Here is a 23398-nt window from a genome sequence, read left to right as displayed (position 1 = left end):
GCCTACCTCAAAGGAAAATCCACAGAAATCGCCCTACACGAGGTAATTGGCATGGTTGAGCGGTCGCTGCACTACAAGCAGTATACCCTTGCTGCCATCTTGGATATAGAGGTAGCTTTTAACAACGTCAGTACCAACGCCATCAAGGAAGCCTTGACCGGTATTGGACTGGAGGGCTATCTCACGCATTGGATTATATCCATGCTAAGTACCAGGATAATCCAGTCGGATCTGGGAGGCAACCACTTGACCAGAGCTGTGAACAGAGGCACCCCCCGGGTGGCACCATCTCACCGGTGCTCTGGTTAATAGTAATGGACAAAATTTTACGTACATTGGACAGCAGCGAAGTGAAGTTGGTGGCGTATGCCGACGACTTGGTGATATTAGTATCAGGGATGTTTCTGTCCATTATGAGCGACATCATGGAAGGAGCGTTGTAAAAGGTGTGCCTGTGGGCCGCAAGATGCGGACTCAGCATAAACCCAACTATAACACAAATGATGCTATTCACTACCAAGACAAGGATACATGAATTCCATCTACCAGGGCTGAATGAACAAAGGTTGGTTCTTTCCTCTAATGAAAAGTATCTGGGTGTAATCCTGGATCTTAAGCTAAATTGGATATTGAACATAGAACTGATGGTTAAGAAGGCATGTATAGCCTTCTATGCCTGCAAGAGAACCTTTGCAAAGAAAGGTCTCCGGCCGAGGATGGTTCTCTGGATGTACACCGTTGTAGTGCGGCCGATCCTAACGTGCGGCTCAACTGTATGGTGGCAGGCTTGGAATAAAAATACAATAGAACGAAGCCTAATGGGATTCAAAGAACCGCGTGTGCGGGTGCCACTGGGGCTCTGAAGTCCTGCCCGGCAGATGTTCTCAATGTACTCCTGCATCTCCTCCCCCTAGACCTCCACATTCAATATGTTCCAGCGTGTGGTGCCGTCAGACTACGTGAGTCCGGATGCTGGGCAGCGAAGTCCTACGGCCACAGCAACATCCTAGATGAAATACCTCGGGAAATCCGGGCATGCCCCACGGACTATGTCACACGCAAGCTGAACTGTGTGTGTAATCAAGGCGGAAATACTGGCGATATTGGAAGTCTGTCGATGGCTGGAGCGTGATTCGAGCGCCAAGCGTAATATAGCCATTCTGACCGACAGCCAAGCGGCCATCAACGACGACATATTCCCGGCTGGTAGGGCAGTGCAGAGACGCGCTTGACCGTTTGGGCAGCACGCTCAAGGTCACTCTGTTCTGGGTTCCCGGGTATTGGAACATAGAGGGGAATAAGCGAGCTAACGGATTGGCCAGGCAAGGCTCTGCTCTTGGCAGTCCTTCGGCGAATATAGTCGGTGTTCCACTGGCGGCTATCGGGGTCCAAGTCTACTCGCACTACCTAACAGCCGCAGCCTGAGATGGCGAAGGCTTACAAGCTGTGCCAAGTCAAGGAGAATTTGGCCCGCTTATAACATAGCCCGATCACGAGAGCTCCTGTGCCAGACGCGTGCAAATGCTTTCAAGATTACGGTGGTCTGCACGGGGCATACCCTACAACTCGCCATGCCAAAGCTGCGGACATGGAAGGGAAACCCTCATGCACTTTCTCTGCGATTGCCCAGCTCTGGCTAGAGTCAGGCTGCGGGCACTGAGTAAATCATTTGGGGACCTCAGAGAGATTTCTAGCTGCAGGGTGGGAGAGCTGTTTTCCTTCGTGAATGCTACGGGCTGGCTCTGAAGATCCGAGCCGGCTGGACTCTCGCTCCCTACTCCCATAACAACAGCCACGGTGTTAGGAGTTTGTGGCATCAAAACGGTGCACGAAAGCGCTAATTGGGCTCCTCAGAGCGGCCACTGATACCTATCTACCTACCCCCAGCTTTCGATGAACTAAGCAAACACAATGGCAATTTAAAGTTAAAGGTTCATTCGCCATTCTTAAACAGGTTAATTTCACTTTTTTCCACTTTTCGTCCATCAAGGTAATAAAAGCCACCCCAAATTATCAAAAATAGCAAACTTGTTCCATAATAGCAAATCACTCGAACTACTAACATTAAGTCAAGCTACTATTGTCTAAAAAGTTCAGCAAGTCATGAAATATACACTTCAGTTTCTCATTTCGATATTTTCCATGGAAAATTCAGCAAAGAGTTGCTTTTCAAAAGGGAAAATCGATGGAAATTTTCCTTGACGGTCCTGAAGGAGAATAGTAAGTTGTCATCGTCGTTGTAAAACTGTCGGAAAATTTAGATTTATATAACGCACAATACAGTTCAGAACAAACTGAAATGTGTACGAAAAGGACTATGACATGATTTTCTCGTGGAAATTAATCTAAATATTTAAGATAAGTCGATGCGGTTGGAAATCTATGAGAGGTAGACATAAGATATTTGATACCTAATTTTTTTTAAAGAAATTATCTGATATAAATTTTTTAAGATTATCGTTGGGAAGAAGAAAGGAACCTGCTAATTTCAAGTGAGTTAAATTGCTCTTCGAAATTGGCTGAAACTTTTCATCTACTCGCATCCCCATATTTGTAACTATAAATTCTTTGCTGGCCCAGAATAAACTGAATGAAATAGTTTCCACCGCAGCTAGTACTCCATAATAGGATGCCCGGAAGGCACTTTCCGATATTATCCAATTTTCTATTTTCAATTAACCGATTCCCGTGAGGAGTATGCACTTGTAATTTGTGTAATGGCCGTTTGACTGCACCGCGTAAAACTGAAGTATTTTACGCTCCTCCCTCTCGAAGTTTCCGTTTCATGGTGTCACGCTTCTGCAAGCACTGCTTTGAACCCCATGTTGCATAATATTGATTCAACAACTATTTCTACACCAGGAACGCTTCCCGCCCCCATCTTGCCCAAGAACAGTCTATCGTCACTTACAATAATTGCTTGTTTACAGTAAAATGAAAATTCACTGCACTTTGCATATTTGCTCCAGGAAATTTTTATGACCGCTCGTAAAGCCACAAGCTTCCATGTTGGGTTTTTCATCATTTTTTCTTCACTGTACATACGTGGATATGGGTGTTATATACTGGCTCCTACATAAAGGACGTATGAAACGTGAGTATATGGATGCACTTCATCCCTTTTCGGTTCCTTGCTCGGAGAGCTAATATGAACCTCATCTACGACAGATGCGATAGAGGTTCTCCTGAATGGAGTGAGCCAAATGATTTTTCAGCATTTTCAGTTCCATGTTCAGCGGGGGAAACTTCACATATGAGCCGAGAAGCGTTTTTAGAAAATATTTGCATGGTTTAAACTCGAGTATGGTCCTTGCTGCATGGATGTCTCTGATGCGGTGAAATGTGGCTAGAAATTAAAGTTTCTCCTGGTGGCTGACGTGCATATAACTCGGAACTTTTTAGAGAAATTTTTAGCCGGCAGGAAAAGCAAAAGGAAATTTCTTCTTGTTGTACACTTTTTTTTTGGTTTACGTCCTTTTCTGAAAAATTGCGTTAACCGAATCCTGAGTGAATCCGCAGTCGAATTAACGGTGTTGAATATAGTGAAAAAATATTCATTCACCATATTCACCATAATTTGAAAAAACCAAGAAATTCATTTCCGAGCAAACCAGACGCGGTATTTAACTTTTCTATACAAAAACGAAAGCATTTCATGGATGAATTTTGATTTTAAGATTTCCAAAGTTTGCAATGGCCGAATCGATGATCCCTCCTAAGAATTCTTTGGTTATTATTTTATACCATGTAGAGCAGTCTACAGAGTCCTCAAAACTTAAGGTGAATCATTATATGAATAACTGTGTTACTATATGCATGCTGAGAGGAGTCCTTTTTTTCCTGTTTTTAGGAAGAGACGGAGAAAATTCGAAACTGAGTATTTAGGGTATGTTAGATTTAGAGCCAGTAGAGGCTGTATTGGGAATAACCTGAATAGCTCACTGGTATTCGCGCCGGTTTCAGGAAGAGAGTTCAACATTATTTAATAGTCAAAAATGCATAATCAAAATATTCATAATTAAAAAAACAAATTAAAATATTAAAAAAAAAAAAATTAAAATATTAAAAATATTAAAAAAAAATTAAAATATTAAAAATATTACAAAAAAAAATTAAAACATTAAAAATATTAAAAAAAAATTAAAATATTAAAAATATTAAAAAAAATTAAAATATTAAAAATACTAAATAAATGTCCGGATAGCTGAGTGGTTAGAGCACAAGGCTGTCGTACGGTAGGTCGCGGTTCAAATCTCGCTGGCGGCAGTGGGATTTGTATCGTGATTTAACGTCGGATACCAGTCGACTCAGCTGCAAATGAGTACCTGAGTCAAATCAGGGTAATAATCTCGGGCGAGTGTAATGCTGACCACATTGCATCCTACATTGTACTGTAGTGTACCGTTACGGTCTTGAATGAAGAGCTCTAACACACTTCAAGGCCCTGATCCAATATGGATTGTTGTGCCAACGATTATTATTAAATAAAAAAAAATTAAATATTAAAAACTAAATGAAGAGAAGGCTTCTATATTTATTACCCTAATCGGTTTAGATCCGCAATACTTCCTATTCGGCGGTTATCCATTTTCAAGAAACTTGTTACAATTTGCAGTGAACTGGCGAAATAAAGATAGAAAATTCGACAATGTGATGCAGTCTTAACTTTAATGATAGGACATGAACCACGCTTTCCGTTTCAAATTAATTTTATTCACCTTGCAAACAATATTCAACTTTTACTTCAGCTTTATTCTCTTCTTCAATATGAAGTCTCATTTTCAGGCAAAAAACGAAGGATCACCAATTAATTTATGAATAAAATGACTGGTGCAACAAGTCGGCAAGAATAGAAGATCCTTTTCTGTTGCAGAAGATATCGTCAGAAAATTGAACTTCGAAGTAACGTACCAGCTACTAATGACACGATGAAAATCTTTTCCTTTTTACTTTACTAAATTTGTTTATTCCTTTTTGCAAATGTATATATTTCGGCGAGTTGAAAGCTTTGGATTATTGACGTGTATAAAAATCCAACTACTGGCCTATGCTGACGATATCGATATCATGGAAAGAATCACCCGAGAGGTACAAAGGTGCCTTCATCCAGGTCGAGCAGGCGGCGCAAGATCTTGGGCTACACATCAATGAAGGCAAGGCAAAGTATATGGTGGCAACGTCAGTACCGAAAACGAACCAGCCAACAACATAAAACCGCACTGGCCAAACAGGAAGAATAAGGATAGGAGAATACAACTTTGAGACCGTTGATAATTTCTCCTATCTAGGGTCGAAAATCACAACCGATAACAGCTACGATGAGGAAATGCGCGCACGGTTGTTGTCAGTCAACAGAGACTATTTCAGCTTACAAAAACTGTTCCGCTCGAAACGTCTCACCTTAGCTCTTACTGTACAAGACTATGATCTTGCCAGTCCTCATGTATTCCTCGGAAACTTGGGTTCTTAGCAAGAAAAATTGCGAACTCTTGGCCGCGTTCGAGAGAAGAATCCTCCGAAGAATTTTTGGCCCCCTACATGAGGATGGACGATTCCGTAGCCTACATAATGACGAAATCTATGAGTGATACCATGACCGTTCGGTTGTGGATAAAATCCGGCTCAATAGGTTACGGTGGGCGGGTCACTTAATCCATATGGATGAGGATGATCCCACCCGGAAAGCCCATAAGGGCAATATCTATGGTAGAAAAAGAAGACGTGGCAGACCCTGCCTAAGATGGAGCGATGGCGTAGGCCAGGACGCCAGACAGCTTTTAGGGATATCGAATTGGTGGATCTCGGCGCAAAACCGGGATGTCTAGAGTTCCTTATTAAGGCAGGCCTAGACCGGATACCGGTTGTTGCGCCGTTGATGATGATGATAAAAATCCAAGGAAGCATAGATTCCGATAATCAGTTACAATATTTGGTTGCAGCCATTAAAGCCACAACCTTAGACATTGTGAAAATTATATCACGAGAAAAACAAGAAAGTGCCATTATGGGTCCGCCTCCATGTGTGACCGTGGGCACTTGGTGTTTGGCATCTTTGACACTCCATTCATCATGCTCCTTCGCGAACCAATGTTAATAGCTTTCGAGCTGGTCGAATAGCAATCAGTTTTGCATTCATAAGACATAATGAAAACAAATTATATTGTCCACCGCAAAATATACTTCCACGAGTTGGCGGTCTAATCTTGGGCATGAGGACGCCAGTTTAAACAAATCTTTTCACACAATACGGACAAGAAGACGGTCCTGTGCCTCATTTGAGACAATAGCTCACGCATTGAATTTTTGTTGGACACTGCATTGGTGTGTGATTCCGCGAAATGTTCTCCGTGAACCCAGAACAAAAGCTTAGTATGCGCTTTTTCCGGCAAACGGTTCAACGATACACTTTCACACTGAAATGTTATTTAGGGTTATGTTTTGAATTTTCATTATTTGGTTTGAGTAGTTTCGGAGAACGGGTCATTGGAGTAACTGACCCTTTTCTGACCCCATTACTCCTTTGCAACCCACATCAAAACTAATGCCGGCTTCGTAAAGCACTAATCGCGACCTTTCATTTGATACCCCACAAAACTATACTAAGTGAAATAAAATTTTACTCATTTTGTTTTACACAAAACCTTAAAAAGACGGCTTGACCGCGCGCATGGAGCCGTAAAACTGCGGACCCGAGTGCCGCGATCGAAAATGTGGATCCATGACAGATCATATCCTCGATCAATGTTTCCCCCGCCTCAGATGTATTGTGAGGCGGACCTTCACGGTCAATTTCGCCATCTTCTTAGGTTTTTAGGATAGCTCTTCCCTCTTGGTCGTCTCCGGCTATTCAGGGTAGTCTTTTGACTATCGAAATTCCAAAATTGTGTCATTACATCAATTGGAAAAAGGAGGAGCGAGGAATATGGATTTAACCGGATGCAGCCTCGCCACATAATGCGTTCCGCGAGGTGGGCGGAATCTGAAGGAAGTGTTTTAATGGACAAGAGGCACACGTCGGGCAGGAGTCAGCAGTAGTTTTTTAAGTTTTCTCCTTCCTCCTCCTCCTCCCCAATAAAAACCGGGAAACCAGAAGCTGGACGCTTCTTGCGTGACCGGTTTTGTGTATTTCTTATATAAAAATGTTGGCCATTTGATTCATTTGTACCTAGCACGTAATGCATATGCATATATTATGCCAGAATATTTGCTTTCACGTGAGACTGAGGTTCAAAGTCTTTGAATTTGCATTGAATGGCCAACTTTGACCTACTAAAACTTTGTTAGTAATAGTGCGATTTACACCAAGCTAGGTGGAATCATACTCCATATTATAAACTATATCACTTCAAAATTTCATGATTCTAGGATGAACTTAAATAGGTTTTTGGAGTCAATTACTAATAATTATAGTAATACTATTATTCACTTTATTTGAACAGATATTGGTATGGAAGGTGTAGTGGCAGGTAGGCACGGTATAGTAGCGCCTTTGTGATTATTTTAGATTTTTCCGTTAAGTAGGTTTTGAGAATGGGTTCGTCAAAGAAATTGCCTTCGCTCTGCTGCTTATTGCAATAAATGTTGATACTGGAACCAGCATTGAAAAGTGCTAATCGAGACGTTTTATTTGATACCCGACATGATCCTATTTGGGGGAAAATAATGTTACACCCCCTTTTGCATATACGGAAACCACCATAAATATAAGTATCCACGATAGGAAGGGTGGGTTTCTACAAATATTGATAGATTAGCTGCGCAAGTAGGTAGGGTATAACGATTACAAGGATAGGAAAGAATTATTTATAACATAGGTAACATTTAGAAGTACAATAATTCATACTATGTCTGTAACTTCTGAAAACAGATGGGCTCCCGAACTCTTAAGAATTTCCAGGATTCTTACAGATGACGTCTGTGGATCCTCTTGGAGTCTCCTCAAAATTTTTTTTTAAGTTTTTCAGGGGACTTCTTTGAGGCTTCCTTCTTATGTTGTTGTTAGTTTCTTGGAAACTCTATTTAATCCCTTAACATCGGTCTGGCTCTAGTAAAATGCAGCTGTGCCTCAACATTGGACTCTCTTACTATGTCCAGGTGAAAGAGGCGGCTGCTCCCATGCAGGTAGTCTCAGTCACCTATTGTGCAATTACACCCTACAATATGAATATCTGGTAGTAATATGGTAAACCAGATATGCATCAAAGATTGCTACACTAGCTTTATGGCAGATAGTGATAGCAACAAATGATAGAATGAGCCTTTAGCCAGAACGCAACTGAAACGTGCTTGTAGACGACAAGGACCTGTACTGTGAGTGGGAGCACCTTGTAAGAGAGTAACAGCAATTGAAGTTCGTGGACATCTCCAAACGAGAATACTTAATAAGAGAATGGTCATTGGCGGATAGTCACGGGTCAAGCCAGCTTGCAATGTAGAATGCAAGTTGTCGACCACACAAATCAAACGATTTTCCGTGCCATCCAAGAAAATTTACCTAAAATAGTGAGCAGGCATTGATTCCTGGGAGGCTTTACAAGCGATGTGCAATAGGTCTTTACCAACTTGTAGGAAACATATGAGTTTGTCAAAATTGGTGCCACGGAATCATAAACACGCGATCACACGTTAAAGTTTTGAAGCGAAGTCACGGTCAATGGGAGTAACATCATCATGAAGCTGAGACAGGTGATCCGGCAAGATACGCACTTGTAATGACTCACCAGGAGTCTCCTTGTAGCATCAAACATCATATCCGGCAACGAACCCTTAAATGCTCTTAGCCCTTGTATTCGCTGTTATGAATACTGAGCCTGTACGCGATATAAACAATATTGTCAGAGGGGTACAATCCAAACGACCTTCTGCTTGAGGTCATAAATTCGGTGTATGTACTGAGACAATACTTGTAGATGGCAGGAACTCTAACCTTATTTCACGACCCTATTTTTGGATCATTTTCGCCTTATGCCCCAGTGAAGCTACAACCATTGTTGTGGTCTGCGCGCGTACAACATATAGATTATTAGCGAAATCCTCAGCCATTCTCTAGAAGGTAGAATACAAGCTGAACTACCTACAACACTACCATGCAGAAGATGAAAGGATCAAGCTCGCGTACCCAGCAACGGTTTTTTATTATAACACGCCAATCATCTTGTTTTATTATTGTCTGTAGTCGACCTGATGAAAGGAGTCATTTTATTATATGCAGCACTCCCCATTCCCTATTACTAGCATTTTTATCATGTTCATCATCCCACTTCCAATTTCCTATACATATATCAATCGGAATCCAATTACACTAACATTTAATATTTCTCTTTCATGTTAATCTCCTGAAACCCTAAATGAAATTAGTAATCATGAAGTTATGCTACAGAAATGAACACTAACACTCCTCCTAATAATTAGAATCGCAATCTTATGTCCGTGTTCATGCCAGTATGCATTTAAATGCACTTTGCCTAATGGATCGATGCGGGCAATAAAGAAATTAATAGATCATGTTGTCAAGTTAAGAATGTGTGGCAAGATTTGTAGGTGTCAAAAAAGCAACCACAAGTTGTTACTGCATGGAGCAACCTTATAAAATGCGGACGACCGAGAGAAAGGGAGACGTGTTTCTCTTTTTATCTCAGATCACTGAGCGATAGCCTGGTAGCTGGGAGAGAAAGGTTCTTCTGATGATCGGCTCGAAATTAGGGCCGCCGTTGTTGGAGTTTAAAAGAAGAGTGACAGGACATAGGTTTGATTGCTGAGGTTTGAACAAACATTTCAGTGAACAGTTTCTAATTCTGGTGACCATTTCTGGTTTTCAAAAGATGTTTCACAAAAAAAACCAAAAACCCCTCTTTTACTAAATTGATTATCTCACCATGTGGCAGACCTTTATGGGAATAGATACACTATTGACCTAATCAATAATTAAATACGGCTGTTTTCCGGGAGTACCGTGGGTTAAATATAATGTTGATATGGAACAGCCATGAGGCACTTCCCGGGTGAATCTGGAAGAATGGTATCGTATGTAGTATTTCTGCCTTAAATTTTGTTTGTTCTCTGGCTAGTATTTTTATTGCTGGTTAGTGGTTACCACTCTTTTTGGCAAGGATGAAATATTAATTAATGGTCAAAAAGGCGCAGATAATATCGGACGACATTTATTAAGAGTTCAGTCTGCGGTTGGACAAGTTTTCGATGTTTTAACCACAATTTCCGATTTTTTTTCGGAATTTGTTAAGAATTTCTTGCGATCTTTTGAAAAAAGTCTCTTTCTTAGATGAACTCGACCTTTTATTAAGGTTATTATTATGAGGACGCACTATGAAGGATAAATGGTAACCATATACTTTGGGGGGAAGGTCCAAAAATTTTCCCTAAGCATAGTTAGGTAAACATTATGTTCACTGAGGAAGGATGATATTAAGTTTTCCAAATAAATATTTTAACATAAAATATCTTCTGACGATTTACTGAACGAGAGTAACAGTAAACTTTCAAATAAATACTTCTTTAAGTACAATGGTCGCGTGGGGTTTTCTCAAATACACACACTGTATTCGAATTGTATGGTCTCCCAGGTTTCGTAGGTGTATTCCAAGCGAAAGTACTGGCGACATTGAAAGTCTGTCGATGGCTGGAGCGAGATCCGAAGACCCAAGCCTAACATAGCCATTCTAACCGACAGCCAAGCGGCCATCGAGGTCTTGCATTCAACGACAACATCTTCCAGGCTTCAGTGCAAAGATGCACTGAACCGTCTGGACAGCACACTCAAGTTCACCCCCCTCTGGGTTCCAATTGGCCAAGTGATGCTCTGTTCTTGGCAACCCTTCGGTGAATACAGTCGGTGTTTTGCTGGCGGCTATCAGGGACGGAGTCTACTCGCACTACTTTGCAGCCGCGGCCTTAGATGGCGAAGGCGTACGGGCTGTGCCAAGTTAAGGAAGATTTGGCCCGCTTATAACATAGCACGATCACGAGAGCTCCTGTGCCAGACGCGTGCAAATGCATTCAAGGTTACGGCAGTCTGCACGGGGCACTGGCCCATAGAGGACCATGCCGCCGGGCCTATACTTCGGATTGCCAAAGCTGCCTCATGCACTTTCTCTGCGATTACCCACCTCTAGCTAGAGTCAGGCTAAGGACACTGGGTAAATCATTCTGGGGGTGGGGGAGCTTCTTTCCTTGCTTGCTACGGGGTGGCTCTGGAGATCCAATCCGACTGGACTCTTCCTTCCTGCTTTCATAATAACAGTTACGGTCTTAGGAGTTTGAGGCATCAAAACGACACACTACAGCGATAATTGGACTTCTCGGAGCGGCCACTGACACCTACGCTACTTACAATGTTCGAAAGATAGATTCAGCCCCTCGTCACCATCAGGGGCATGAGACACATTGATTGAGAGTGTAATGTATATGCCATCTTCCCTCTTGATATCGCAGTACGCTAGTCACGAGTTTTATGGCTCCACGTGGGCAGGCCGGCAGGTATTCCAACACACTCGAAGAAGAATACATAAAATCTTGTAAACGACATGCATTTACGCACACAGTGTTGGACTCCCGATTCGGTACGTCATCGGACTACCAACTAAACACCTCCCCATCGTCAGAGAGCTAGCCTGGAACCGTTTGTCACATTACTTCGGGCCAGCCCCCGAACTCTCCCGCTTTGCGGAGCCTTCAAATCAGGGAATTCCTTTCACCAACGGGAGGGGAGAGGAGGAAGGGAACTGTCAGCTCAAGGAACCCCCTGCCATCCGGCTCCTCCACCGGTCGAATTCTATCTTCTTAGCAACGAGAAGGGCCCGAACGTAATGGGCAACACGGTTCCAGCTATCAGCAGTCCTCAGCATCTCTTCCACAATGTTGTCTGGAGAGAGATCCCCTGTGTTTAAATAGAGCTGCTGACGAACCCCATCCCACCTTCCACAAGAAAAAAAAGTGTGGTGGGCATCGTCCACAACTCCATTGCAAAACACACAATCCGGAGAACGCGCCTTTCCAATCTTGTACAGGTAAGACTGAAAATTTCCATGCCAACTTAAAAATTGGGTAAGGAAATAGTCAGTCTCACCATGCTTCCGATTCAGCCACGCACCTAAGTTGCCGATGAGCCGCGCAGTCCATCTGCCTCTAGTTTCATTTTGCCAAGAGAGCTGCCACTCGTCTAGAGTGTGTTGCCGTTCTTCGCGAGCAACCACCTCCCTTGGCTCATCTCCCTTGCGCTTGTATATGGCCTGACGCTCCCCAGCAAGAAGGGCAACGGGGATAACTCCCGCGATCACCATCACGGCCGGTTCAGAGACTGTGCGGTACGCAGACGCCACCCGTAAAGCTCCCCGTCTCTGTACTTGCGCGAGGCGTCTACGATATACCTCCTTGTTAAGAGCACCAGCCCATACCTCTGCGCCGTAGAGCAGGGCAGACTGCGTTGAGCTCATCAGGAGACGTCGCCTACAAGACGTAGGACCCCCAATGTTTGCCATTAGCCTACTTAACGCCAAAACTCCAGCCGCAGCCTTGTTCGCTGCTGCTTGGATTTGCTCAGAAAAACTCATCTTTGAGTCAAGAGTCAACCCGAGGTACTTTACCGCCGATTTTGACTCGATTATCGACTCACCGAACGATATGGGACGCAGGGTCGGAATTCTCTTCTTAGTCAGGATGACTACTTCGGTTTTTTCCAGTGCAAGGTTAAAACCATGAGTAGTCATCCATCCGCTTACCCGTCGCATCAATATGCCGAGTCTGCTTTGCGCCTGTTCGACAGTGCGTCCAGCAACAAGCGCTGCGACATCATCTGCGTAGCCGACCAGGCGCGACTCTTCTGGCATGTCGAGTTTAAGCAGACTGTCATAGGTAGCGTTCCAGAGGTCCGGCCCTAGGATGGATCCCTGTGCTACCCCCGACGTGACCTCCATCCACCTTTGACCCTCTAATGTTTCATAGAGCAGGGAGCGGTTCCTCAGATAGTCTCTCAAAATCCGTAAGAGATAGTTCGGCACGTTGAAGGTATTCTCTAGTGTGCCTAGAATGTCTTTCCATCTTACGGAATTGAAGGTGTTTCTGACGTCAAGCGTTACGAGGAGCACCACCCGTCGAGTTCGGCGGCTATGTGCCTCTGCTCGTCGAACGGCGTCCACGACCTGCATGACAGCATCAATTGTCGATCTCCCTGCCCTAAAACCAAACTGCCGGGGAGATAAATCTCCGGCAGCGCGTATCGCTTCAGCGAGTCTACTTCGAGCACTTTCCCGGCAGTATCAAGCATACATAGTGGGCGGTATGAAGACGGCAGTTCGGGATCGCCTTTCCCTTTAGGGATCAGCGCAAGCCTCGCAACTTTCCAACGAGCAGGGAAAATGCCCTCTTTCAGACAAGCGTTGAATGCGCCGAGCAGTAGGTCTGGCCGGTGTTGGAATACCAGTTTGTACACCTCTGCTGGAATACCATCAGGTCCTGGCACCTTCTGGTTTTTCATAGAGAGCACTACCTGTTCCAACTCTTTTACAGAGAAAAGTGGACAGTCCTCTGCGCTCTCCGCGCCGACGTCACCATCCCATACGGGGTGTGCAGGGAAGAGTGCCCTCACAATGCGGTCCATCTGCTCGGCCTTAAGTGAACAGGGTTTCCGCAGAGCCCCGATTTTTCGGGTTACAAGTTTGTAACCGCGTCCCCACGGATCCCTATTCACCTCGTCGATCAGGTCTTGCCAGCAGCGAGCTTTGCTCTTGTTTATTGCGCTGCGGAGTCTCCTTTTGGCTGATTTGTACTCCATCATTGTGGTACATGCCTCCTCCCGGTCGCCTGGATGTTGTGTTAAGCGGCGGAGCCTGTGACATTCCTTCCGGAGCTCTGCGATTTCCACTGTCCACCAATACATGGAAGGCTTGCCGTAAACGACATATGAGGTACTGGAGTGCCTGCAAGGTCCTCACATTCCCAAGTGTGGCTAATTGAAGTCATGCAAGCGCGTGACGACGAGACAACTTCGTGAAGCTGCACTTATATACTGGGGGACCTGTTCATCTCTTCATTTCGTTTAGACTTTGGAGTAGCTTTGTTCTAATGGTTGACCATGGTCAATTTGGATGGTCACTTTAGGCGCCCCAAATTTATCGAATCACTGCTGGACTAGAAAAACTCAGTTAACAAACCAAAAGAATTTCACTCCACTTTTCCAGGTTTTTCAAGTTTGGGAGACTTGGCGGAAATGGTTCGTTCGGCGATATTGGAAAACATATTCGAAAGCATGAACACAGCAAATCCAGAGTTGGGTATAGAAAGATGAATCCAAGCCTAATGCGAGGGGTAATAATCTAATTGATTCTGCAACTACATATATTATATTTCGGTCAGGAGTATATGTCATTTATCTTTCAATCTTGTTAGCTAGCCAATTCCAATCTTGTTAACCAGCCAAATATGAATGTTACATCTGTACTACTTTGACCGAGTTAGACCAGGAATGATAGGTATTGAGAAAAAGGCACATTATACTTGTTCTTCTGAATTCGTTATAAAGTCAGCCCGGGTACAACAAACTTTATTGGATGAGGATACTCAACTCCAAAGTTGTGTCAATTTATCCTACTTCTGACTGGTTGACATCAAAGGCTTCTTCCAGAGGATTCATTCCAGTTTATGACATTGTCACCCATTAAACTTTCACATCCTCTTTATCAATTGTTTTCCAACGGATGTAATTTACATCTCATATGAGCCTACACTTCACCTTAATACGTTTCCCCATCCACAAATGCAATATTAAACCATACAACAAACAGAGAGCCTACTCCAGTACGTTTGTATTGAATCACTCGCCGATTGAATCCTTTTTCATCTGTCGGTTTCCCCATTGCGTAGAGTTCATTAGTGCAACTATCTAGAAGCACAGAAGTGCATTGCTAGTGGATGATTCGAGTGCGCTACAATCAGATGCAACAGCTCACCGAGTTAATCAAAAGAGAGTAGGCAAATGGTTAGAGTTCGAATATATCAAAGCAATGAAAGTACTAAGCTTCGCTGGTGCAAGTAAACACAACGTCATCCAGTAACTGTGCACACAGCAGTTCGACTCCTCCGTGGTTATCTACTTGTTGCATACTTTGCATTTTAGAGAACTTCAGTTTGCCTGGCAAATCCACATACCTTTAAGTGTGTTTGCACTTATTCAAACGCACAGAATGTGTAACGTTGATTGAAAGGAACAGGGCAAGGATTAAAGTCTAGTGGGCTGGCTCCGAATGTACGGGACCTTCCACGTATAAAATTGGAGACAGGATTTTCACGAAAACTTAAGGACGTTTCATAACTCACCGAAAATTCTTCCGCCACCGCAACTTGTTATGAAGAGTAATCCATAAATGATTAATCCTAGATGATTATATTTGACCAAAAATCGCATCATTTTGGCTTCGGTATGGATGCTTTCGTTAGAAGGACCATTTGTAATTCTTCTCCAAATTCCGCACAACACTCACTATTTTCACGGCAAATTTGATGATTTTCAGTAGCACAGGATGAGAAACTCTACATCAAATAATTCGATTGTGAGAATCACATTCAACGATTATTGTATTTACGAGCACTTAATCAAACACTGAAATCATGAGGACCCCACATTCGTTAGCTCAACTTGCACTTAATTGCCCAAAATTATCTGAATTTCTGAGCACGCACATCCTGAACTGGAAAATATTTTAAACTTTATACACAACCACGAATTGTTGATAACATTCAAATTTTACACACACGAAAATTGCTAACATCTTTTTGCACTTAGCGCTCACAAACACCCCAGCCCACCCTCGAAATTTGAGTTCGCACCGAAATTCAAACCGAACTTGATCTCGGCCCACCTGAATATAAAATCGGAACAAAGGTGAACATGGGAGTGAATGGGTTTGCCAAGACAAAAGTGAACTCTTCCCTTTAACGGCATTGGAACACTTTCTTGGGAAGCTGTGACAAATCCTTGGCTTGGAAGCCTTTCATCAGGGCATAGTGTCGTATGTAACGGATGGTATTCACAAATAGCACGGAAAAGTCCTAAAAGGTGAAAACATTTTTTCCACTGGAGGCTAAAGTGATACTCGGAAGTGAGCCAATTTTTTTCATCTGCTGTTGGCAAGTGCCCGCCAATCTGGCCAGTAATAAATACGTGTGGTTATATAATACTATGCGGGCTCCTGCTTCCTCGCAACGGTGCCTCTGTGCATATTTCTCGCATTTCGTTTAATTTATTCGCGTAATTTATAGCTAACGATTGTAATTATTCAGAATCAGATGCAAATCGTAGACCGCACGTTCGTAGTCAGCGAAGAACGTACCGCGTGTCTAGACGCCTTGACCTGCATCAAAGATTGACAAACATTCACAACGTGGACCTGCCGTAATGTTGCCACTTTCTCTGAGAAGGTGCCTTGTAGTCAGACAAACTGTGAACCGCAGACGCAAACCAACTAACTATCGTAAGGCCCGTTATCCGTCTTATCGCGTGTACATTGAACACGGAACTGAAGTCGATGCCTGATATGAGCCTCGAAAAGTTCAACGAATGTTTTCCCTGCGAGTGTTTTGCCGACGATGATTTAGGGGTGGCTTTGCGCAATTAAGGATATGCGCGACAATATGCCTACTGCCCCTGTATTTATCGTTAAGGCGGGAGGGTTGATTTGGGAAATCTATCTCGCAACAGATTCCCCTAATTCCGCGCGCCAGGGAAGAATTGAAGGGGATTCCCCGTTTCCCCAGAGTGCAAGCTCGGTTCCGTGTGTGAAGGAATATGACACCTTGTGCGCCTTTTCCACACGCGTCGAGTGTTTATGTTTATCCTTCGCCGTCTGTGTCCTAATTCAATCTTTGTATCGGTTCAATCACCGGACACATTTAATTTTCTAATTTACGTCATTCAATGTCGCTTTGGTTGATGGCCAGCTCGCTTACGCCTCCTGGGAGTGACTTCCTTCTAAGATATTCATGCTTGGCAGTTTGGCTCGTAAAAAATAGACAACTTCCACCCTCATCATGTCCACTACCAGCAAATCAATGTGCATGGGACCCGCGATTTATCATACTCGCAAATATGCACAGCACGCTGCAGAATGTGGTTCGGTTTTTCCGCTTTTCAGATACAATAGATTGGAAAACACGTTCCCAACATAAATCCTCAGATTCGAAGAGCTCGCTTAGGAATGTTATTGATTCAAGGTAGGATGTCTGCAAATCGTTAATGCTGCTGAAAAACGACGACTACGTGGGGGGTTGTGATGATTTTTCTATTTTCCCGCAACCGTGGCAAAATTTGAGATTATTTTTGGGTTGCTTTCATTCCCACACGTTTTTTCCCTTCTTACTGAGGATTTTGTGAACCTGCAACTCATGTTTGTTGAATTTGATGTTTCCAAGAATCTGATCCTGATTCGCTTTCGAAATCTGTTGATGGTGGTTAATTTTTGCAAGTTGTAGTCAATTTTTTTGATATTATTTGGGAATGAAGAGCTTTGGTGTGGCAATGAGTGGATTTATTTATATTAAAGATAATTATAGCATTGCATATAAATACATACGTACTTGATAGTCGATTTTTTGAGCGTTTTAGGTATTGTTTACTTTGTTTTCCTTTGCCTAAAGCGTGTTTCCAGTTTTAATTCAGCTTCTCTAGTAATCCTATTTCATCATCTCCCTCTCGGACACCACCTTGTCGTGGTAGGGGAGCCTGTACTATACCCTACTATACTAAGGGTGTCCAAAACATGAATATGGAAACGAGGGATTTAAACTCTTCAAGTGGTAAGAAGTTACACACTTCGAATCCACCGGCGCCCATGAGCAATCATGTCGCGGCCGAGGCGTGGATTTTTGAGGTCTCACCACAATCATACCTCCCTATAGATAAATCTGTAGAAGATACGCTTTCCGACTCAGTGGCAAGCTTGTATGTATTTAGTGCCTACGGCGAAGCTAGCCAGAAAGAAAAATACGGAAACTCTCAACTGGAAGAAACTGGAAATTCGACTACCGCCGGCACGTCCACGGTACAACAGCCCAAATCAACCCGTAAACGGAAGAGGAAGGCTCGGCAGAAGGGAACTTCGGCCACTAAGGAGGGGAGACTACAGACTGAATCTTGCCTGTCAGAACCGTCTCCTTTACCCTTACCGGGAAGAGCGGAAGAAAGGAAAGCTGGTGACGTGGACGCTACTGGTTTAACGCCGGAATGTGGAAATGGATTCAAGCGGCCCGCACACCATTAACCTGGAAAGGCCCCATGCCTGCGGCAGAAGAGGGCACTGCGAAGGAAGATGAAGCACTTTTTTGGGGTAGGATAGGTGAATACATTTACACACACAGTGTTGGACTCCCGGTTCGATACATCGTCGGACCACCAAATAAACTCTTCCCCTGGCCTGGAGCCGTTTTTAACATTACTTCGTGCTTGTCCCCGAACTCCCCCCTTGCGGAGCATTCAAATCAGGGAATTCTTCTCACCAACGGGAGGGGGAAGGATGAAGGGAACTGTCAGTTTATGGAACCCCCTGCCATTCGGCTCCTCCACCGGTCGAGCTCTATCTTCTTGGCAATGAGAAGGACCCGAACGTAATGGGCAACATGGTTTCACCTGTCAGCACTCCTCAGCAACTCTTCGACAATATTGTTTGGAGAAAGATCCCCTGTGTTTAAATAGAGCTGCTGATGAACCCCATTCCACCTTTCACAAGTGTGATAGACGTCGTCCACAACCCCATTGCAAAACGCACAATCTGGAAATCGCGCCTTTCGAATTTTGTGCAGGAAAGACTGGAAACCTCCATGCCCACTTAAAAATTGGGTAAGGAAATAGTCAGTCTCACTATGCTTCCGATTCAGCCACGCGCCTTTGCTGATGAGCCGCGCAGTTCATCTGCCTCTAGTTTCATTTTGCCAAGAGAGCTGCCACTTGTCTAGAGTGCGTTGACGTTCTTCACGAGCAAAAACCTCCTTTGGCTCATCTTCTTTGAGTTTGTATCTGACTTTACGCTCCTTGGCAAAAAGGGCAACGAGGATCACTTCCGCGGTCATAATCCTGGCCGGTTCAGAGACAGTGCGGTACGCAGACACCACCCGCAAAGCTACCCGTCTCTGTACTTGCGCGAGACTTTAACGATATACCTCTGCGCCGTAGAGCCGGACAGACTGCATTGAACTCATTGGGAGACATCGTCTGCTGGACGTTGGACCCGCAATGTTTGCTAGAAGCCTACTTAACGCCGACACTCCAGCTACAGCCTTGTTCGCTGCCGCTTTTATTTGCTTAAAAAAGCTCATTTTTGAGGCAAGAATCAGTCCGAGGTACTTTACCGCTGGTTTTGACTCAATTATCGACTCGCCAAACGATATGGGACGCAGGGTCGGAGTTCTCTTTTTAGTCAGGATGACTACTTCGGTATTTTCCAGTGCAAAGTTGAAACCATGAGTAGTCATCTATCCGCTTACCCGTCGCATCAATATGCCGAGTTTGTTTTGCGACATTATCTGCATAACTGACCAGTCGCGGCTCTTCTGGCATGTCGAGTTAAAGTAGATCATAGGTAGCGTTCCTGAGGAGCGGCCCTAGGATGAATCCCTGTGCTACCCCCGACCTGACCTCCATCGTTCTCTAATCCTCTAGAGTTTCATTGAGCAGGGAGCGGTTTCCCAGATATTCTCTCAATATCCGTAAGAGATAGTTCGGCACGTGGAAACTATTGTCTGGTGAGGCTAGAGTTTCTCCCCATGTTACGAAATTAAAGGCGTTTCTGACGTGAGGCCTTACGAGGAGCACCACCCGTCGAATTCGGCAGCTATGTATCTCCGCACGTCGACCGGCATCCGTGACTTGCACGACAGCATCAACTGTGGATCTTCCTGCTCTAAAACCAAATTGCCGGGGAGATAAATCTCTTGCAGCGCATATCACTTCAGCAACTCTACTTCTGATGAGCTTTTCGAGAACTTTTCCAGCAGTGTTAAGCATACATAGTGGGTGGTATGAAGACTGCAACGCCTTTCCTTTGTGGATCAGCGCAAGCCTCGCCACCTTCTAATGAGCAAGGAAAATGCCCTCTTTCAGGCAAGCGTTGAATGCGCCGAGTCTTCTGCGTTCTTCACGCCGACGTCACCATCCCATACGGGGTACGCAGAGAATAGTGCCTTTACAATGCGGTCCATCCGCACAGCCTTAAGTGAACAGGGTTTCCGCAAAGCCCCGATTTTTCGGGTTACCAGTTTGTAACCAAGTCCCCACGTGTTCCCATTCACTTCGTCGATCTTGCCAGCAGCGAGCTTTGCTCTTCTTTATTGCGCTGCGGAGTCTTCTTTTGGCTAATCTGTATTCCGTCACTATGGCGCATGTGACATTCCTTCCGGAGCCCCGCGTTTTCCACTGTCCACCGATATATAGAAGGTTTGCCACGTCTCGATGCCCTCCTGGGCATGGAGGCTCCGCAGGCCGTCGTTTTCAGGTTCATAACTGAATTTACGACAGTGTCGGCTGGAGCGCACTGCCCCCAGGAGTATGGCTCCACCTGTTCCAAGAGTTTCGACAAACCTCCCGGTATTCACTTTCGCAAAGTTCCATGCACAGAAAAATCGCCGGGGTGTCGCACACCGAGAGTTTTTGTCCACCACTTCGAAGGCAATGTATTGGTAGTCGCTTGCCGAGAAGTCTTCCAGAACTCGCCGCCCGTCCACCAGCGGCTCTAGTGATTCCGACGTGAAGGTTACGTCGGAAATGCTTGCCTCGCAGCCCGGGCGCCGGAATGTTGAGGTGAATCCGGTGCTTAGAACTGCCAGTCCTGTTCTCGCCGCCATTTCCAGAATTCTTTTCTCTTTGGAGTTTCTGTGAAGCATGCCTTATTTAAGTGCCCTAGCATTGAAGTCACCCCCCACCAAGATCCGCCTATCTGTGCCTAAGATAGCGTCCTCCAAAGCATCAAGCCTGCATCGAAAGTCCGGCATCGTCTCATTCGACGTAACATTGACACTAAAAAACGTTATCCCTGAACACCGAATACAGACAAAGCCATCCCCTCGGCCTTGGGTAAGAACTCTAAGGAGGGTGTCGTCCCGAGCCCAGATGGCATCGGTACCTGATATGTCAGGGTGTCATGAAATGGGGTTCTTGTTTTGGTACTGCTCACTGATGAGTACTAAATCCGCTTTGGTCACCGCAGCGAACTGCGCTAGCACTTCAGTCTTCTACATCAATGGCTCAAAAACAGGGTTCTGGAGCAGGAGTCTACCTCTCGAATAAAAACGAGAACTGGACAATATGCAACGGTCTTTCTGGCTGAAGTCTGTGCTATCCCAAGGGCGTTAGTTTGGATGATTGACGAGCTTCAACTTCCCCCACACCCGGACCGGAACCAGCACTTGGGGTGTCAGGGGCATTGACTGATGCTACCAACAAAAACTGGGAACAAGCTTCCCATAATGACAAGTGGCGGAACCTTATTGTTGCTAGACACACCAAACTTTTCCTGTCAGAACCAAACAAACATACTGCAAAGTTTGTAATATCGAAAAGCAGGAAGACTTGCAGAAGTATTGTGGACATTCTGACTGGCCATAATTCAGTAGCTGGGCATATGTTCAGAATAGGAATTATCCAAGATTATACGTGTCAACTCTGTAATGAGGAAGCGGAATCCACGGAACATTTTCTATGTGAGTGCCTATGGACGCATCAGACATCAAACTGTTGGTGCTGATATGCTCCAAATGCAGCGGGTAGCATCACATTCATTAACGGAAATTCTGCGATACATAAACGAAACCAGAATATTCCGTTAGAAAATTGAGTACAATGGACCACTAAGATCTGAGTGCTCAGAGGCTTTGCCTCTCTCCCACTTCAAACACACACACACACATCTAGGACGATTCCAACGTTGTCCTTGGATATTACTTTTACAATTACTGCTACCCATTAGTGCTCTGAGCTCTTCTTCAATGTCGGTGTATTGTCATCTTCCTTCGACTTGGTACTTCTCTATGTTTTGCTGTCCGTTTTGAGCACTAGACTTAGGTCCAGGTTCTCCTCTCCAGTGGGCAGCAATTCCTCTTGCCGCTCAGCTTCTATGACTTCCATGATTATTTCGAGGATCTCGGTAGGTTTTCCACCCGATATGTCCTCCAAGGTATCTTTCCTTCATTTTTCTCTGTTCACATGCATAAGTATGCTGCCAAATCTGTAATTGATAAGGAAGTTACAGCGTTTTATAGCTACCAAGGATCGATCATCTACCCCGATTGTTAAGAATTTGCTTCTGCCTTCCTCCTTGTTCCAAAGGCTTTCCATAATCGCGTGTAGAGATCTTTGTTCAGAGTGATTAAGTGAGTGATTAAGAGGCGCAGAAGCTTCTTCGCCTCACTCGCTGCGGCTTTGGGGGAGGAAGATTATGATCATGTAGCCCGGAAATTTACGGACTATGGTCCTAAGCTAATCGGCCTTGTCTTCCGACGCGCAGTCGACTTGTATAAACGCTAGTCGAAAGCATATGCCGGTGAACACAAGCTCCTTACTACATCCATCACACATCTACATAACAATGAGGTCTTGGATGAGGTTCTGCTCCTCAAGAATGAGTATTTGCTCCGGAAGTAATTTCGGAACTAAAGCCAGTTGAACGCCTTTCACCGCGCTATTATAAAAAACTACGGGCTCCTAACTCCTCCTTTCACCTCTGGACTACCTGTGATTTCCTCCCTCTGGGGCTCAGATTTGGATTTCTTGGGAGAGGTGTTTTTCGACTCCTCCATCTGAATATCTAACCTTTTGTTAATAGTAGGATCCACACGTACAGGTTATGGCTATCATTAGCCACTAACAGTCTTATTAGACGAGACGTTTGGCTCCTGGAGACCCACATATCAACCCTAAAGGCGAATAGGTTGGTTCGCAGAGAGCTACATATATTCCGTATTAGTCTATCTGGCAATTCACTGTGTCATTTGAAGTGAATTTTTTCAAATGGTTTGGCTCAGAGATGCCAGGAAGGCTCTCCGGTCTATAAAATCCGAGATTGAGAGCATAAAGTAGTGTGCTACCACCTTCCAGGTCACACTACCTAAGAAGCTATAATATTTTTCACTATATATTTACCGAAAGAAAACAAAATAGTTATGCGAAGGGGCATCTTTTCTGGATTTCATTACCAGGCACTGTGAGTATCTTGTTTTCATATTCGACAAACTACGTAAATCTTTCGAGTATTATAAAAAGGAGCCGGGGGAATTCCTCAATAAATTTTAGGAGCAACAATGAGCAAACCTTCATTAGAAAAAATTCCAACAATTTATTTTTAAAGTTCTCGACTCAGGAGATCACAAACAGGACTAAAAGAAAAAGGAACTTGTCCAGGGATGA

The 23398-nt window shown here is 44.3% G+C and overlaps 1 protein-coding gene and 1 long non-coding RNA gene across 5 annotated transcripts in view; one reads left to right on the top strand and one right to left on the bottom strand.

Annotated features, from left to right (window-relative positions):
• The window catches only part of LOC119656717 (tyrosine-protein phosphatase 99A), a 588033-nt gene extending 571533 nt beyond the window's left edge, over positions 1–16500 (bottom strand). For all 4 annotated transcript variants that reach the window (XM_038063239.1, XM_038063240.1, XM_038063242.1 and 1 more), the window contains exon 1: positions 15328–16500. In XM_038063239.1, coding sequence (XP_037919167.1) covers positions 15328–15418 — 91 coding nt within the window. In that variant the 5' untranslated portion in view covers positions 15419–16500. The remainder of the gene's footprint in view (positions 1–15327) is intronic.
• LOC119656718 lies at positions 2106–2587 on the top strand. Its single transcript, XR_005250084.1, has 3 exons — positions 2106–2220; positions 2289–2389; positions 2454–2587. It is a non-coding gene; the product is annotated as an uncharacterized LOC119656718 (long non-coding RNA).
• Positions 16501–23398: the final 6898 nt, after the last annotated feature.

The sequence above is a fragment of the Hermetia illucens genome, chromosome 5 (genome assembly GCF_905115235.1).
Source record: "Hermetia illucens chromosome 5, iHerIll2.2.curated.20191125, whole genome shotgun sequence".
Classification (NCBI taxonomy): Eukaryota; Metazoa; Arthropoda; class Insecta; order Diptera; family Stratiomyidae; genus Hermetia; species Hermetia illucens.
This window is presented reverse-complemented; position numbering and strand designations above follow the sequence as displayed.